Below are 18,070 nucleotides of genomic sequence, written 5' to 3'. Positions count from 1 at the left end.
GTAGCAACTATTCTTCATAATCCTGGGACTCACTTCCTACTTCTGTATGTGGATGACTCATCTTTCAAAGATTAAAATAACATTCATTATTAGAAAATGCTCACAGTGAAAGACACTACCATCTGTCCTACAAACAGGAACTTCATTAATGCACAGTAAGAGTCTTAGATATGTGCCTACATTTATTTGTGTAGACTAGAGTTCATAGATACTTGTGAATTCCACTTTAGATATCACTTAAAAATTTGGACTGAAAAAGGAAATCACTATAAAAGTAATGAAGCAGCAGAAGAAACATTTTGTATTTAATAAGATGTGTGGAAGTGATAATGACAGGAATTTAAAAAAACCCCATTAATTCATGTTATTGTTATTACTCAGGATGTGATATCATGAAGTCCCAAGCTAAATTAAAATGACCAATTATACTCTAGGTACAGTGGCATCAACAACATACTAAGAACATACATATATACAGATATAATTATGCCTATATAGATAATGCCTTTTAATGTTAATACAGTGTTACTATAAAAATTGGGACACCAAAATTAGTCTACAATTTGGAAATATGATCAAATTAAATATCTGATTATCTGAGAAAAGATAACCCACGTTTAACCCAAGACAGTCCAGGAAAGCCAATCCAGCCAGTGGCTACAAAGAAAGCAACAAAGTTGTCATATTGGTAGGAGAGGTGCCAAATTTAGATATTCCAAATTCAAAGCAATTAAATATATAATCTACTTGTGTGAAGCTCTGATGGATGTCTAACCATCTATACTTATGACAGCAAAGTTGAACATGATTTACTGAGGCAGAACTAATATAATAAGCTTCATAAGCAACTTATGTTTCAAATACTATGGAGGAGCCAGAGAGTTTATGCTACAAAATTCATTATGCTGATGATAAGGACCAAGATAGGGGTTTTAGACACATTAATGAAAGTATAGCATCAAGAAAGGGAGAGAATAAAATATCAGAGACATAAAGGAAACATAACGGGCAGATTATAGATTTAAAAGCATTGAAGGATGGTGGCAGTGTCAATTGTTAAAGAGAAATAGGGAGAATGGAAGAATTTCCAAGGGAATACACACTCTGGATTTGGCTGCATTATGCTTCCACTGGTGCTGTGACATCTAGGAAAAATACTGTGTACTGAAATGATGGATTGGATGTCACAAGGCAAGATGGGAAAAAACAGACTGAGTCACCAAGCCAGAGTGGTAACTGAAATTTTCAGTGGATCAGATTATTGACCTCTTGTCCCTTCAGCAGAAGTACAATATGAGAACTATTGGGCAAATGCCCTCCCTTGTAAGGAAGGGCACTCAAAGGAGACGTGATGGAACGTCAGAGATGGAACATAAAGTTGATTATGAATTCACAAGATGTTACACCAGATGTTCTGAGTGATTAGAAATAAACTGCAGATGAGAAAGTGAGTGGAATCCTGAGACTTTGTTCAAGAAGTCATGAGAGACTGGTGCAGAAGCTCAGATGGAATAAAAATGAGCAAATGGTGGGGAAAGTAGGAATGATTGTTAAGATATTATCATTAATTTTAAAGTGCTAAAAATCTGAACGATGGGCCTGGATGAAAAGAAATTGTTTGGCTTATAAGAAAACATAATCTATCACTCTGAAAAAGAGTGTAAGATCTAAAAACAGACAAGATTTTCAGCAGCCTAAAAATCCAATAGGGTCCTAGATCCTGCTCCCTGTTTTATAAGTTACAAGTTCATGAGTCTTGTCCTTGTTGACATTTGTTCCTGAGAAAAATGCTAAACTACTTACAGTGAAGGAAAATATTTTGAAGACAGCAAATGGAACTATCATAAACTAATATTAAAGTACCAGGACCCAAAGGTGGGAACTTAACATTGAGTGTCAAAATGTGAGGAATGTAAATACCAGGAATATATAAAATACTTTATTAATTTATTCCATGTTTCAGATGATTTTTCATCTCAGATTTGATTTTGAAATTACATTTCAGCATTTGCATTTACATACGTAGATCAAATATCCCTGTAAGAATGAAGCACCAAAACCTACTCCTTTACATGATTTTGCCTTTAGTTTGCACATATTTTATGACGTAGTTTTCCCTTCCTAAAATGAGTAAACTGCTGAAATGAAAACTTATCTACCAAATCAACATCAGCAGAAAGTTTTAAGGTTGAAAGTTTTAAAGTGGCAAAGTTTGCAGATAGCAGACTAAAGCTTTCTTATAAAAACTAAACATTTCTTATATTTCTTAAGTTTATATGCTTCCTTTTCTATCAGAGATCTCACAAGATCTCTGTATCTGCCTGTCAAACAGAAGCTGTGCAGCTGTAAGGAAAAATGGTAGTTGGAAAGATAATGTTAGCAGAATTCAGACATCTCTCTCAGAGCAGCCTACTCATCTGCTGCATGGAAGAAACCCACAACTGGCTGAGTAAGGGAATTTACTGTTTCCCAGGAAAGGAAATTGCCTGCACACATCTGGCAAAATGTTCTAAATGTTTAGTTTTGACAAAATACACATTTCAGCTCTGCTTATAAGGTGAGTTCTGTAGAGTGGGTATCTTCTTTCTAAAAACGGAAAAATCTAATTTGTACTTTAAATATGTCAATCCACTATTTGGTATTTTATGGCATATACTATATACACTCAGCTCTAAAGAAAGCAGGAACTCACAGGCTGAAAGCTGTATTTTAGTTTACAGGAAAAATGTATCATGAATGTAAATACAACACTCCATATTGACAGCAGAAATGAAAGATGAAGAGAACAACAAACATGAAAGAAATACTGAGAGGATGTGACTAGCCTGAATTATAACTTTTTACTCAGTTTCTGACATTTATAAGACTCCATGCCAAATTATTTAAATTCCTCTCTACTTCAACATGTCTAACAAAGAAATGGTCATTCTCATAACTGGCAGGGGACAGATCTTAGTCATTCAGTTTTCAGAATAAGTCCTCCCTTTCAAGCAGACTTGTTAAAATGCCTCTAAGGCTCAGTAAAAAGGCTGTATGCAGGCATCTTCCTTCCTCTTCCTCAGATTTCAAGGACAAGAATGGATTTAACTTGCCTTACTTTTCACACCAGTTTTCTAAATTTAGCTGTTACTACTTTCTTTTCCCCTGAACTCTGACTGGCTTTGACTCTCTGGAGAGGCAGAGAAGACCACTTCCTCCTCCACAGCTGGGAAAGCTGCTCCCAAAAGGATAGAAAGGGTGAAGGATCACAATCTACTGCTCCAAAAGATGCACCAAATACGGCACTAAGCTGCAGCGAAGGGTTAAAGGGATGTGTATTTATTTCGTTGGCAAGGTGAACAATCACTAACTTTCCTGGACAGTGGGAGAGAGCACCTCATTAAAGCAATATGAGTCCATTGGACCCAGATGGGGAAACAGCAAAACTCTCTCTTGGTTACGTGTGTTTGGGGGGGTGTATTTCAGTTACTGCCCTGACAGCCTGGGATTATCAATGAAAGCTTGGGGAAAACTTTACTATGGTGCACCTCAGGGTGTTACTCCAAGACCTAGATGAGAAGCACAGTGAGTAGAAGCTAAGCCTGCTGTGCTGGTGAGAGTCTTCCATTAGGAGTTTGTTGTCACTTCTCAGAATAATACCTGTGCTTTCTTTATCTTTTCCCCAAACTGCAGACAGCTGCCATAGCAACTAGAAACTGGCCATTTACTCATTCATTCATTCACAACGGCAAAAAACCAAGACACAAAAACCAAGCCCAGCTTAAAACACAGTAAAAGGTGAACTTGTTTCTCTTTCCAGTATTCCTACAACCACAGTTCTCCCTAGTGGAGGCCCAAGATACAGCAAGGTTTCCTAGGCAGTCTCCAAATTCAGTTTGGCTCCTGGCCTCATTACAGCACAAGGGCCTCCCAGGGTTATGCTTTGGCTTTTCATAAAGGAAAACAGACTCCAGTTCAAACCTTTAGAGACACTCATCTCTCCTCCAAAACTCGGCAAAACTGAGCTGCCAGATTACAATGGTGCTGTGACTCAGGGTGGCATACAGATGGCAAGTTTATAGCCATTCAAAAACAACTGATTTAATCAAGCCTCTCATGAGATCCTGTCCAATGAACTCTCAGCAGATTCTCCTTTACATCTTGTCTTTTATATGTGTTCAGTCCCTTGAGTAGACTTCTAATAATTAAAAAGCACACTCCTAAAATACTACACTGCTCAGTCTCATATTTTCATTTAATATGTAACTAAAGAATTTTAAAAATCTATGAAAATACAATCAGAAAAATAAAGATTATCCTCCAATTCTTCCTCATTAAGAGACAGATAGTCCCAGGGCTGGAGCAATTGGATTTTTAGCACTACTCTATTAACTATACACACAAGGTGGTGAAAGGAAGGATGACTAGTATGATATGGCCCCTAAATTTTTTGGGCTAGCTGTGCAAGGAAAACAGGGAACAGACCAACTTAAGGACAAGTTGCAATAGGAAATTCTCATTTAAATTAGCAAATTAATTAAAGTACCCAAATAAAAGAAAATACTGAATTGGAATGTCTGCTTAGATAGAAATGCTTCACACAGTGTAGTGCGTTAATCTAATGCTATTTTCTGTCTTTTGGATAATAGTAGGTTGGTCAAGTATCTTGCAAAGACTGTTATTTACATGGAATTAAACATTCTTTCAAAGACTTCAATTAATTGAAAATTAGAAATCAGTATACAACAAGTTTGAAACTTTGTTATCAGTGCAAGTAGCTGTCACATTATCTGCTCGGGTATTGCAAGACAAAATTGAAGGGATGGAGAAGGCATATTTCATATACCAAACCCTCCAAATACATAAATTTTGTTGCAAATAATCTTGACCATTCCAAACATATCCCTTTGTTTCCTCTGGTTAGAAAGATGAACAGTGGCATATGAATACACCACGGGAAAAAATTCAGCAAATTGGTTTCACTCATTACAGTCCAAATATAATCAGAATCTTTCTGGAATTCACCAGAATTAAATTCTAGAGATTTTCCTTTCCAGAGGTAACTATGTAAAGAAATATCAGCAGTTTCCAACAATCTAAGACATGAATTTTAGCTGCTGCAACTCCTTTTGACAACCCCTGAACACAACTTCCATGAGTAAAGCCATGTTAATTCACTATATGAGGTAAAGCAAGTTATGTAAGAGTCTGTCTTAAGAGATCCTGAGACATGCTGGGATTTTCTTTGAATATGAGAAACTTTGGTCAGCGATTCATGTTAGTTTGACTAGCAAGGCATTCCCTTTGTTTGTTTTAATTAAGAAAAATCTATAGTTTCCAGATCCAGACCTAGCCAAAATCTCAGGCAGTTTGTCTTCAGGAGTCAGTATCCTATCATGCTGGTCTCAAGAAGACAATTTCTCCTTACAGAGAGGCAAACTTTTCCAAAATTTCACTGGAATGGACTCTTTCCTTCCCAGGGTCTGGTAACGCTAGTAATTTTCCACTTTTTCAAATTGACCGATCATTGCAGAGACCATGGGAGTTGGGAAGTAGTCCTTTTTACTCTTACATATAAATTTCAAAGACTTTATTAGAACTTCTCTCCCCTTTTATGGGTATTTCCCACTCCCAAGGGCACAGAATTGGGCTAGGGAGAGCTAACAGGGTAATTCCTATTTAGCCATGCCACTTCCTGAGCTATCCCTTACTGCCACTGCCTCTGGATGGTTCTTCCTCTTCCAGTCCCAGCTAGGTTGTGATTTCTAACTCTTTTATTAACATTAGCACTTTCAAAGTTAGCCATGACATAAAGAAAAAAAAAAAAGTGCCTTTAAAATAATAAATAAAAAGCTTGCAAACCCTTAACTCTTGAAAGACGTGCCTAAAAATGAGTGTTCATCTCAGAGATTCAGCAAAATACAAATTCTATGTTAAACTGAAAACCTCTAGTTACTGCCCCTCATGTTCTCTTTGCAAGGATGTACCCAAGCCTGCTTTTATATGCATGGGACAGTGTCTTTCTCCGTAATTCCACAATGCATTGTACACCATGTAAATTAGATCTTGGTTCAGCACATTTTAAAGAAAATAAATTCAGAACAAACAAGCCCAGGGACATATGTACGTATATATATGCATGTGTGTGTGTCTGTGTGTGTGCTTAGTGGGGGTGGTCGAGGGTAAAGAGCTAAAAAATGATTACCATCGCAAATAATTTACTAGCATAGTTGGAGGCTATCGGAACTGATTGCTCTGTCTAGGAAACTCTTAATTAGAGCCGTGCTGCAGGAATTCGCAGGGGTCCTGCCGCTGCCGGCTCCTCCCTGGGGTTTCCTCTCGCCGCCCCGCTCCCGCCAGCCGCTGTGCGCTGCCCCCCGGCCCCGGCGAGCCCGGGAGGGAGGAGCGGCTCCGCTCCACACGTGTGCCGGCTCTTACCCACTCCTGCTATAAGGGCAGGGGAGCGAGCGCCGGGGCTGGCCAGGCGCGGGGCTCGGCGGGGAGCGGCGCAGGAAGGCAGCGGGCCAGGCGGGGCGGCCGCAGCTGCTTCCCGCGCCTGACAGCTGCGGGCACGGCGGGAGCGGCCGCACCTCCCCGGCCCGCCCGGGGCAGGCAGGCAAGGCCAGCCCTCGCCTGACGGCACATGGCAGCGGAGCGCTCGGCTGCGTCGCAGGTTAGCTAGGGCCGGGCTCTGGCCAGCGCATCCAGGCTCTCTAGGTCCGCCGAGCTACCGCAGGGATTAAAATGCAGCTGGCCGCCTGCTTCTTTTTGGGCTGCGGCATAATCTTAGCTTCAGGATACAACTCCTTCAGTAAGAGCATGGAGACGATAGGCAAGAAGCAGTACCAGGTTCAGCACGGGTCGTGCAGCTACACCTTCCTCCTGCCCGAGGCGGACAACTGCCGCTCCTCCACTCCGTACGTGTCCAACGCGGTGCAAAGGGATGCACCTCTGGACTATGATGATTCAGTTCAAAGACTGCAGCTACTTGAGAACATCATGGAAAACAACACTCAGTGGCTCATGAAGGTAGGGTCATATAATTTCTATCCCCAAAATCTAACATCCTGTTATCTCTTTCAGTGTGATTTCTTTTTTCTTGAACTGTGCCTAAATTCACAGAGTGCATTGTCTAGGCTAAATTTCTGAATTACCTTTCAATCAAAATGTTGTTCTGAAGTCTGGGAATGTAATATTAACTGGCAAGGAAGAGTGAACTGCACAGTTGTGCAGAGACTGTGCCTTAAAGTTTGTCATTACATTTGAGTTGCTTGGACAAATTACATACACAGATGGAATTGTGGGCATGTCTGAAGTTTCTGACATGAGAGAAGCAGCTACTAATTTATAATTAACTGGCAAGGGCTATTTTAGATCTATTTAAAGAATATAGAATGTACCTTTATCTGAGGCATGCCTGAAAAATGTTATCTGAAATGTGATTTCAAAACTTGAATGAAGAAATTAACCTATTAAATCCCACTGATAAAGAACTGTAGTTCCAGCAAAGGCTGCAAGTCAGACTTGCAGTGAAATCAGCCTTGTAAAGTGATAGAATTTCAAGAAAATTCTTTACTGGTTATCCTTTGCATCCTGTAACATTTTCAGTGAAATGTACAAGATTCAAGGGAAAAATAGTCTGAAAAAGGTGTTACAGATACCACAGATCTTCCCTTAATGCAATACCATTGGATCTAAGGGAAAATTGACATGTTTATTGCCAAAGTGGCAACATTTGTACCAGAAAAAGCAGGGGAAAAAAATTGCAGCATATATTTTTATTATTACTGGAGAACAAACCTGATCACTATTTCACATGTTTACAGAAATTAATTGGATTCAAAATGCTATGCAGTTCAACAGATTTTGATTTTAAAAACCTTTATTTCACTACTACCTGGAAAGGTGTTATAGTATAGTCTAATTGCATAGTAAATTTATGAGCTTTATGTTTTGTACCAACATGCCTATCTTCTAAGTAATAAATATTTTAAGGACTTGGCACTGTATTTCCAAATAAGTGTTCCAGTGATGCCATAATAGTTTCTTCATAGCGAAAAAAAATCTGTGTTGCAAATAGAGAGAATTCAGTTTTTTACAAAGAATAGCCATTTCATACATAGTTACAAAATAATTTTGCATTAGGACTCACTCCTCTCATCAGTTACAAAGTTACAGAACTCCTGTGATAGAACCAGTGAAACCTGCTGGCGAATTTGTTAGTGTTAAACTTCCCATTCCAAAACAAACAGCAGAGGGTTTTCATCAACCTGGAAATGAGCCTTGAAGATTAAATCCAAAATGCATACACTCGAAGGCTCCAGTGTGGAATTCTAAATCTCTCTTTATCGGTTTAGGACGCTTAATTTAGAGACACAAATCATGTCAGTTCAGTAGTTTTTGGATTTTTTTTGTTAACAGGCAAACTTACTTTCCTCCACGTACTTACCTTTCTACTTATTAATTTACAATGCTCACTGTTGTAATGCTAATGCCACAATTAACAGATGTTCGATGCAGGATGAAAAGCACACAAAGTAGAACAGTCTAAGCTACCCAGCTGCTAAGCAATTTCCTAACATAAATAGTAAATCACACAGCACTTCAGTCTTAAATGTCACTTAAGTAGACAAACACAGTATCATAAGTGGCATCAGGTAAACAGAAACCAGTAAGCATCCTTATTTAGTAAAAACTATGCTTTTTCCTGTCAGCCCCTGGGAACTCAGTGCCAAGAGGAATAGGATAAGTATCTCTAACCCATTCTTTGGGGGATCAAAAGATAGATTCTGATTTACAAGACGGAGAAATGTTTCTTGTATTTGAGCAAAGGCTTCTAAATAAGATGCTTTAGAACAGCCTGTTGTTTTTTTCCTAGCTCTTCCACAGCTAAACATCCTGTAAAATATCTACTGTTTGCCTTTTTCACTATTTTAACACCTGCTCTCTATGTCATCTGTTTTGTTCACAAAGAGCCTCCAACAAAAAGTAGCTTTTCCTCAGATTTACTTTGCTAGAGACACCTGGTCTGCAAGTGAAGATAAAAAGCAAACAATAACCTTTAAAGTTGCTTACAGAGTTTACTTGCTGTTTTTTTAAGGTCACTAATACACATTCTTAGGTTCATATTTCAACCTCCCAAAATGTAGTGCAAGGTCAGTCAAGATGGGGTGAAAAAATTGTATTTGCTTTTTTTTTTTTTTTTTAGTGTATTGAAAGTGTAATACAAGATTGCTTTTAAAAATAACCTGACATTTATCTTCTCAGCAATTGCACAAAAACCTTCACTGGGTCTTTCTCTTTAAAAGTTATTTTTGTTCATTTAAGAGGCAGTACCGGTTTTGTTTTGAAGTTGTGTAAAATATACATTACAAACTTCTAGTGTGAATTAACCTTTAAATGTTGTTCCTGAAATATTGCACATCCCCAAACATTTTTACACACCTCCCCCTCTCCTGCCTTTAATCCATCAACTAAAGGAAACGTTCTGTTTCTGAATGAACACTGGGCTGTATGAATGGAACAGCATGGGAAGTGTGTGCTTCATCTGCTTAATGGACAAACACAATGGGAAGAAAATGAGTTAGATATGTCTAGGTTCTTTTCTGATCTGCTCCTGCATAGGAAGCAAAAGATTTTTTTTCTACAATCACTACAAATTGCTTCTTCATGAAAACACATCTTTTTTCAATCTGAACTTTAATAATGCATTATGCCACTACTGTATGTGCCATACATAAAACTGGAGAATGTCTTTTAAAAAGCAGATTATGTTTAAGCATTCAGATGACAAGCTAGAACAAACCCCTATTCCACCTAATCCATGCTTTAGCAGTAAGCCAGTAAGTGATACTTCGAAGCAAAGGCCAAAATGCTAGATCAGCTGTGCTGCAATATACCTAAAATGAACTTTCCTCTTTGACTTTTCCTATCTTGGGATCAATTTGTATACTGAAGTGTAAGATTTTTTTCTAATGTGTGTGTGAGCAGAGAGCATAAGGCTCTCAATAATAAAATTTTTAATTAACTAGAGACGATAGCAGGCTGGTATGCAAGTGAGATACAAGACTGGAAATTTTAAACATAAACATAAATGTTGGCTATTATACTTTGGAACTTTCAATATACAACACCAGGTTTTCAGATATTCCTAAAAGACAGGCAAACCCTTAGGTTCAACAATTTAACTATTTCTATGTGAATAAATGGCAGCTTTACCATTTGGATCACAGCACTTGTCCTCAAGGAACCGCATTTTTTCAGATATTAAGACACTGAAATAACTGAATGCTGACTTGAATTTGCTTCTTAATCTATTGACTGGATTCTATGACTCAGGAGATATGACTGTCCACAGCAATAATGTAAAAGAAACAGGTCATATTTTCTTAGTCTTTTCTGTTACAAACAGCTGAAAACAATGTATGATGGAATTGATGACATCATGTGGAATACAGGTAATTTATTTGTAGTTTATCAGCAGATCAAAAGACTAGCAAATAAAAATCTGTGTCAGGAGTCAACATTTAAACCCATTACCAGAGCTTCATCCTGAACCATCCCAGCAGACTAGGAGGGGGATGCACTGCTGATAGAAATGCAGTATCTTTGAATACACTTAACTAAGATTCATTTCCCCTTGTCTTGATACCCTGGAAGGTTATAATTATTTCTGTACTGAATGCCATTTGTCTAATACAAAAAGATACTTTGACATGCTGCCATTCAAAACTATCTGCACACAATGAATAAGGACAAATATATTGAACAGAGTTGGACTTTGAAGTACTCAAGAAATGATTTTGACTCTGAATCCTACATTCCTTTCTTAAGTAATGCATCTGTTTTTACTTATTGTGAGAAGTGCTTGGTTCTGTCTATCAACGATTATTTGCTAAGCAAAAGAAAACTGGTAGGACTCTAAAGAAAATACTTTCTTACTTTCAGACTAGTATGTTACCAGATAAAGTTTCCATGCTACTCTGGATGATATAATTATGCAGTTTATTGTTGTACTTCCTGTAGGTAAATTTCAGTGAAAGGATTTGAAATGACGCTATTGCATGTGCTTAAAAACTGGTACAGGAACCATACCTGCAACATTCTGCCAATACCAAATGGGTGCCACAGGTCTGAAATTGTACAAAATCAACAAAGAAAATGAGATTTTCTTGTACAGATTTACAAGACAAAATTGAAATAGAGAATTCACCTCCAAGATGTTGTCAGTAAAAAATGGGATAAAGAGAGGCTTACAAAACCAGTCTCTTGCTAGCATTCAAGATATATTTTTCTGTGCTTTGTTTGTTATTAACATGACAATAAGCTTGTCATCTCTGACTGGTCCAAACAGCAAAATGGGAGATTTTCTCCATCAGTTATTGACAGCAAGCGTTTAATTTCCTTTTTTTTTTTCTTGTTTTCTTTTCTTTCTTTCTTTCTTTCTCTAAGTGTACTTATAGGAAATGAGCTTGGAGATTCCTGAATTGCCAATTTCCAGTTCTTTTTATTTGCAAACCCACTTAATATATAAAATTTAACAGCATTACCTTTAACACATCTTTGATACTTTGTCAGAGAGACTGAAGTTGAGGATGGTGTTTCTTTTATGGACAATTTTTGTTACTGCTCCTTTTTTCTTGTTAATTATGAAAAGATTGAACAACTTGCATCTCACGTCAAATTTACCGAGTGAACCAGTAAAATGTGCTTGACTCCTAAGCTATCATGTATGTATTTCTTAGAATGGAAGTTATTCTGAAGCCCACAGAAATGGGTTGGACCCACTTCTAACCTTCAAAATATGACAATTAGTACCTTTAGTGACTGTTTAATACTGTCCTTTACATACTACAGTATTTGCTTTTGAAAATGTACCAAATTCTTTGATTTAAAATACTAAGCAGCTTAGTTAGTCATTATTTCTTTAATAACTTTTTACGTACTTTAATGCAAGAACCTCCTGCTGCACCTGTTATTTCATGGCCTTCTACACAGCTTTGGCTGAAAGGGCAAAGCAAGATGGTCTTCCCCACTGTTACTATTGTTATAGGTCTAGACAGGCAAAATATTGCCAACTGGTTTAGAAGACACAGTCTTACATCTTGCATTAGTGCCTACAACAGAGAGGGGCCACTCTTGGATCTTTGGAACTTTGCAAACCCAGGGTTTCATCAGGTGCCTCAGTCTATATTAATTAGCCTCCTAGAGTAAGTTCAATCAGCCTCTTCAGCTTCAAGGAGACAAATGGATGAATGGAAAACTTAAAAGAAATCCCCCTTCATGAGGCAGATTTGTCAGCACTGCTGAAGAACTTATACAAGCCAGCATGCTGCATGGGTCTCATCCTAACCTACTACTTTAGCACTGAAGTTTGTAGGCCTGAAAATTCAGAGACAATAGGTAGAAGGTACGACCGTGGACTAGACTGCAAATATTATATGAATATATAGATAAACATTATACTTCCCACTTGTTAGAAACATTATACTTCCCACACTTGTTAGAAAGCAGCTTGAGTACAAGAGTCAAATCAGGATTGATGGCTTTTCCATAAGACTTTGGTGTCTTCCTATTGCCACATCCTGAAAGAATCACAGAATCACTGACAGGTTTGGTTTGGATCTTCAGCGATCATCTAGTTCCAACCCCTCTGCTGTGGGCAGGGCTATCTTTCAGATCAAGTTGCTTAAAGACCTGTCCAACCAAACCTTGAACACTTCCAGGGGTGGGGCATCCACAACTTCTCAAGGTAGCCTGCTCCAGTGTGTCACAGCTCTTACTTAAAAAAAAACCCCAAAAACACAGACCAAAACAAAACACAAAAACCACAACAAAACCAACTAATCAAAACACAAAACCCAAAGTTCCTGGAACTGGAGATTCAAGTTGTACTTCAGAGAGAAATAGTTCTTGCATCTAGTTAGCATATTAGGATACTAATGGGAGCCTTAAGGATACTTGTACAGACCCCATAAGGGAAAATGGGAAGAGATGGCTCTTGGGGGAAAAAAACCAAAAACATGTACCTGAAGCAAGGATGTCTTGCACAGGAAATATTCGGGTAGTCCAAATGCATCCTATGAAATATCTCACTGGTAATAGCAGTGAAAACAATGTGTCAGTGGACCATAAGTATCACTAGATGCTTCAAGAAAAGGAGAGTTTCTATGGCACTGAATAAGAAGTTTCAGAAATATGCACTGACAATTTTATCTGCCTTTTAATTATTTGAACTTCTCAGCCTAGCCAAATATAACTAGAGGTGGGAAAATAATATGAACGTTGATAACTAAAAAAGGCAAAGCATTTGGGGAGAAAAAGGTATAGCAGAGTAATTAAACACCTGGAAATACTTTAAAGATATGGCACATTACACAGCATTAAACCAAATAACCTGATGCACACAGTATGTTAAAAATACTGTGATAATTTTATTTCCTTGACCAGACATATTTCTAGGCAATGGGGCAGAGGAAAACTAAATCTTACTTATTCTCAGAGAGAATAAAGAGAAATACTTTTTGGTGAACCTGATGTCTATTCCAAGTAAACCAGGCTCAGAGGAGATGTTAAAGAATGCTTTAGGTTGTAATATCCAGATCTATGTTTTGTATAAAAAAAAGAATCCCACACCTAGATAGTTCTGCAAACACTCCCTGAGTCAGTTCTTAAGCTGCCTAGAAAAATCCTTAAAAGCTTCTTCAAAAGAAATTCTTATTGTGTTCCAAGTAATTACTGAAAATCCTGTTAGTTTTTATCTCTTTGTGGAACAGGTTAACCCTAAAATTAAGATGTTGTTTATAAAGCTCAGCAAATGTATCCTGCAATTTGTATGATTAAATTATGTCTATCTATTCTCTTTCCAGCTTCCAGCACATTATGGCTTAGTCTGAAGAGAGAGCAGGAAACTACAGGAACTTTTCTTCTGTCTTTATTCTGCCCATATGAAGCTTTATCAGTTTAGCTAATAATCTTCCAGGAGTCTACTAAGGTCATAAAAAGGTCTTACTGCTAAAAAGAGAAGGCTGATAGAATATGCAACACTCTTTCTGCTAACTTCTCTCTCTGTTAACAAAAGTATGCATGGGAATCTTGTATTCTTCACAGAATTCACTATTCACAGAAGCTGTAAGGAAACATTTTCCTCTCTAGACAAGCAAATACTTCAGAATTCTTAGATGACAGCAATGTTTTTTCCAATTCAGCTGTCTCTGGAGATCTCTTGTTAAAACCATGCAGCATGAAATGTCATGCTTTGGTTTGAGCTTTGCTCAAACCCCTTTTAATAATGTAGGGAAAAATTATCTTTTAGTTTTTGTACTTGTAGTCAGGTCTCAAGCACCATGATAGAGTTTTAAAATAAAAACCACAACTATACAGAGTTCCTTTACCCTCTAGGGAACAACATATCAAATTTGTACCATTGATTTTGCTCAGGTATTAAAATCAGTGTGTTGTGGTGACACAACTGAGAGCTTATTATTTCCAGAAAGGAGAAAAAAGCCTTGCTTGATTCATTGCTGCTCTCTCAATATTAGCAACTAAAATTCTTCTAATAGGCATTGAAGTGTTAGACCTTAGTGTAATACCTTTTAGGAATATAAATAACAAGAGATTGAAACTAGCTATGTGCACTTCAAAATCTGTACTAAAGCATTGATGAGGACCAGAGTAGTTCAGTATAAAATCAAAACTATCATATTAGAGCATTCTAGTGTGATACAGCATAATCACACAACTGCCATAATTTGTGCAAAGTTTTAGTATGTTTTTTGCATAAACTGTTTATCAAAACTACAGGAAAACACACTGAGCAATGTTTGATCTTTATCACTCCATTTAAAAGAACTTTTTGACAGGGAGAAAACCTAAAAGTTCTCATCTTTGGAGAAAATAATTGTATCCATTTAAAAATAGTAGGATCTTCTGAAAAGCTCTAGTATAAAAATGACTGAGCAGTGTCTTAAGCCCTGTCCAAACAACAGCTCTGCAGACCTGTTCATTCTCACGCTGCAGGCACTAAGAGTCATTCACCTCCTGCACTCACAGTATCAGCTTCATCGCTATGCTTGCTTTTTGGTTCAGGCCTGCACCTGATGTGCGTGATCCTGGAAGGAAAAAGCCTCTTTGTTCCATTCTGTCAGGGTGTGGGAATGGGGAGACTCCCAGCTAAGTGGAAAGGACATTTCCTGGGCAATAGCCATAGCCCCCATACAGCTCCCCACACGTGATGTGACATCCGTGCGCCGCAGGGCTCTGCTCATCATGTGACCTGATGTACCGACGTACACAGAGGTACCTGAGTAAGCCGAGAGGTTTAATTTTGATCCCTGGTCCCTAAAAATCATTTTAGTTTTGTCTTTCTTGACAGAACTTGTAGACATCATGTTATGACACTTTATATGTTTGCTTTAGGTCTTTTCCCATGTACTACATTATGTTCTATGAAACAATTTCCCCATTTTCCATTAACAAGGTGTAACTACCTGCAAGATACTAGTTCAAACCCACAGTTTCAGAATGAAATATAAACCAGCACCTTAAGGAGAATATGCCATTCAGTCAAGACGCAATAGCCTCATTTTTCCAGGGTATCAGCCGTAAACTGACAATCTCAGCCGTGCAAAGTCTTAACATTCAAACACGAAAAAGCTGCATATCAAGACTAAAATACATGTAGTAATGTAAAACACACTTGCCATACTTCAGTTTGCATTAACAGATACCCTATCCAGTCAGACAGTTTTCTTACTCAAGAAAATTCCCCAGTGAAGACTTAATGAAAAAATTGTCTTATTTTTGCTTTTCTTTTCAGAATGATTTTTTACAAACAGGGAAATTCAACTATTCAAATGAAACACTAGTTTCCAGTGCAACTTAAAAAAACAGATAAGGTAGGCAAAAGAGAGCTTAAATGAATAAGTAAAAAATACAAAAATCTTGTGTTTTACTGCTTCTAAGGAATCGACTTAAAAACCCCCTAAGCTTCCTTGCATGAGGCCTGAACTTTGACCATATTAACTATCCCTGTGTTTTCACTTATGTTAAACTGTCATCCTGATGCCAGATTTTCTATCAGATATAATGTTTGCCTGTAAAGTAATAGTAAATTAAAAAACCCTATTGTAACTGCTACTGGAGCCTTACTGGGAATGTTTTCTGAAAACTACTCTGACATGATGAAACAAAGTTCAAATAACTAGAAAGTAAGCCCCTAGACCAATCACCTAGCCCTTAGAAAGAGTATAAACTGCAACAAATATAAACAATCTGACCCTGTTGAAATCTTAGCACATACAAGCAAGGATTCTGTCAACTACAGTTTACCAGCTAGGCAAGAAAGTTTAAATATATAGTTAAAAATACCGTAATTTTTTTCCCCTGACATGTAAGTTTATTTGACTTGAATCTAGAAAAAACTTAGCCATGTCTTGGGTTCAGCTTCTTTGTTATGGTAAACTTTATTATTTTAAAAAGGCTCTGAGGACAGCATACAAAATCCTAGCTCTGCTCCAAACAAGTAGAAAAATTCCCACTGACTTCTTAGTGAAACTAAAAATACTTAGTTTCAATAACTAAGTATTAATAAAACAACATTGAAAAAATATTTGAAGTTGATAATGGAGTAGACCAGTAAATCAGATATGTGCTTTAAGGCCTAATTCATGTGGACTACCTCTAACTAAGTAAGGATCCTACTGGAATAGAAAAAAGAGTAATAATTTTCATCACAAGGAAATAAACAGTTTCTTTCTCTTGTCCCTCTCCAGTCCATGTGGGAGTAACATCTCCCAGGAGTCTCATCCAGTCAAGTCCTTTGCACTTACCATTTTCCTCAGTGAATTTTCTTCCAACTTGATAATGTTTCTTAAACTTCAAACAAAACAGAGAATTTATTCCCTCAGCTGGCTTTAAGATCAGCCTTCCAATCCCCTTTTGCAGCTTACTGTCATCAGGAATTCCTATCCCTATTCCTATCCACGTCCACTTTTAAAATTCTGCTCATGCAGATTCATTTTCTTTATTTCTTTCCTTATATTAAAGTTATGCAGCTTCCTGGCTGTCCCTTCCTCTACATTCCTTCTATTTAAACCTATCCTCCTTCAGTTTACATTCCCTCTTGTCCGGTCACTACATGCTTGTGTGAAAAGTCCCTCTCCAGCTTTCTTGTAAGCTCCCTTTAGGTACTGGAAATCTGCTCTATGGTCGCTAAAAACCTTCTCTAGACTGAAAAATCCCAACTCTCTCAACCTGTTTTCATAGAAGAAGTGCTTCAACCATGGGATCATCTTTGTGGCCTTCCTCTGGACCCACTCAAATCCCTTCTAATGCTGTGGGACCCAGAGCTGGATGCAGCACTGGTCCAGCTGGCGTCCTACCCAAGCAGAGCAGAGCAGAGGGGCAGAATCCCCTCCCTTGCCCTGCTGCCCAACTGCTTTGGATACAGCCCAGGGTACAACTGGCTTTCTGGGCTGTAAGCACACACTGCCAGGGCATGTTCAGCCTCTCATCCACCTCCTCAAAGTCCTTCTTGTCAGGGCTGCCATCAATCCTTTCACTGCTCAGCCTGTGCTTATGTTTGGGATTTACCGGACCCAGGTTTAGGACCTTGCATTTGGCCTTATGGAAATTTACGATATTTGCACGGGCCCACCTCTCAAATGTAAGATAGATAGCTTTCTTTTCTGGCTAGGTGCATATAGTATTGATGTCATTGTACTTTCTCCATTGCTAATGTGCTTACTCATCTTGACAGCAGAGTTTTACATCCAAGAGTCTCTGGAAAGCATATTTAAAAGTCTTCCTCTTCAGTGGCCCTTGTCAGATCTTGACAGACAGGGAACAGTGTCCTCTCATAAAATACCCATCCTATAACGAGTACAGCTTTGGTTCTCAGACATTTTTTCTGACAATTTCTCCTCTTCTCTTGTGGTTAATGCCAATAGCATAAATTGTTTTGAGAGGATCTGGCTTCTGGTCTTTCTAGAAGGGCACATACTGGCAGCTGCCTGGTGTCAAGCTTTCTGGAGCACTGACTGGAGCTCAGCTCAAGAGGTGACTTTGCATCACCACCTGAGTGCTCAGGAGG

The 18,070-nt window shown here is 38.1% G+C and overlaps 2 protein-coding genes across 3 annotated transcripts in view; one reads left to right on the top strand and one right to left on the bottom strand.

The window, feature by feature from the left end:
- Positions 1-18,070, bottom strand: part of MCPH1 (microcephalin 1) — a 120,906-nt gene that overhangs the window by 28,649 nt on the left and 74,187 nt on the right. The window lies entirely within an intron of this gene.
- ANGPT2 (angiopoietin 2) overlaps positions 6,329-18,070 on the top strand; it is a 43,897-nt gene continuing 32,155 nt past the window's right edge. Inside the window, exon 1 of one of the 2 annotated variants that reach the window (XM_071442207.1) lies at positions 6,329-7,008. In XM_071442207.1, coding sequence (XP_071298308.1) covers positions 6,724-7,008 — 285 coding nt within the window. In that variant the 5' untranslated portion in view covers positions 6,329-6,723. The remainder of the gene's footprint in view (positions 7,009-18,070) is intronic. The other variant, XM_071442201.1, reaches the window with a different exon arrangement.

This window comes from Agelaius tricolor, unplaced genomic scaffold (genome assembly GCF_023055355.1).
Source record: "Agelaius tricolor isolate 1412-34295 unplaced genomic scaffold, bAgeTri1.0.p SCAF_1, whole genome shotgun sequence".
Classification (NCBI taxonomy): Eukaryota; Metazoa; Chordata; class Aves; order Passeriformes; family Icteridae; genus Agelaius; species Agelaius tricolor.
This window is presented reverse-complemented; position numbering and strand designations above follow the sequence as displayed.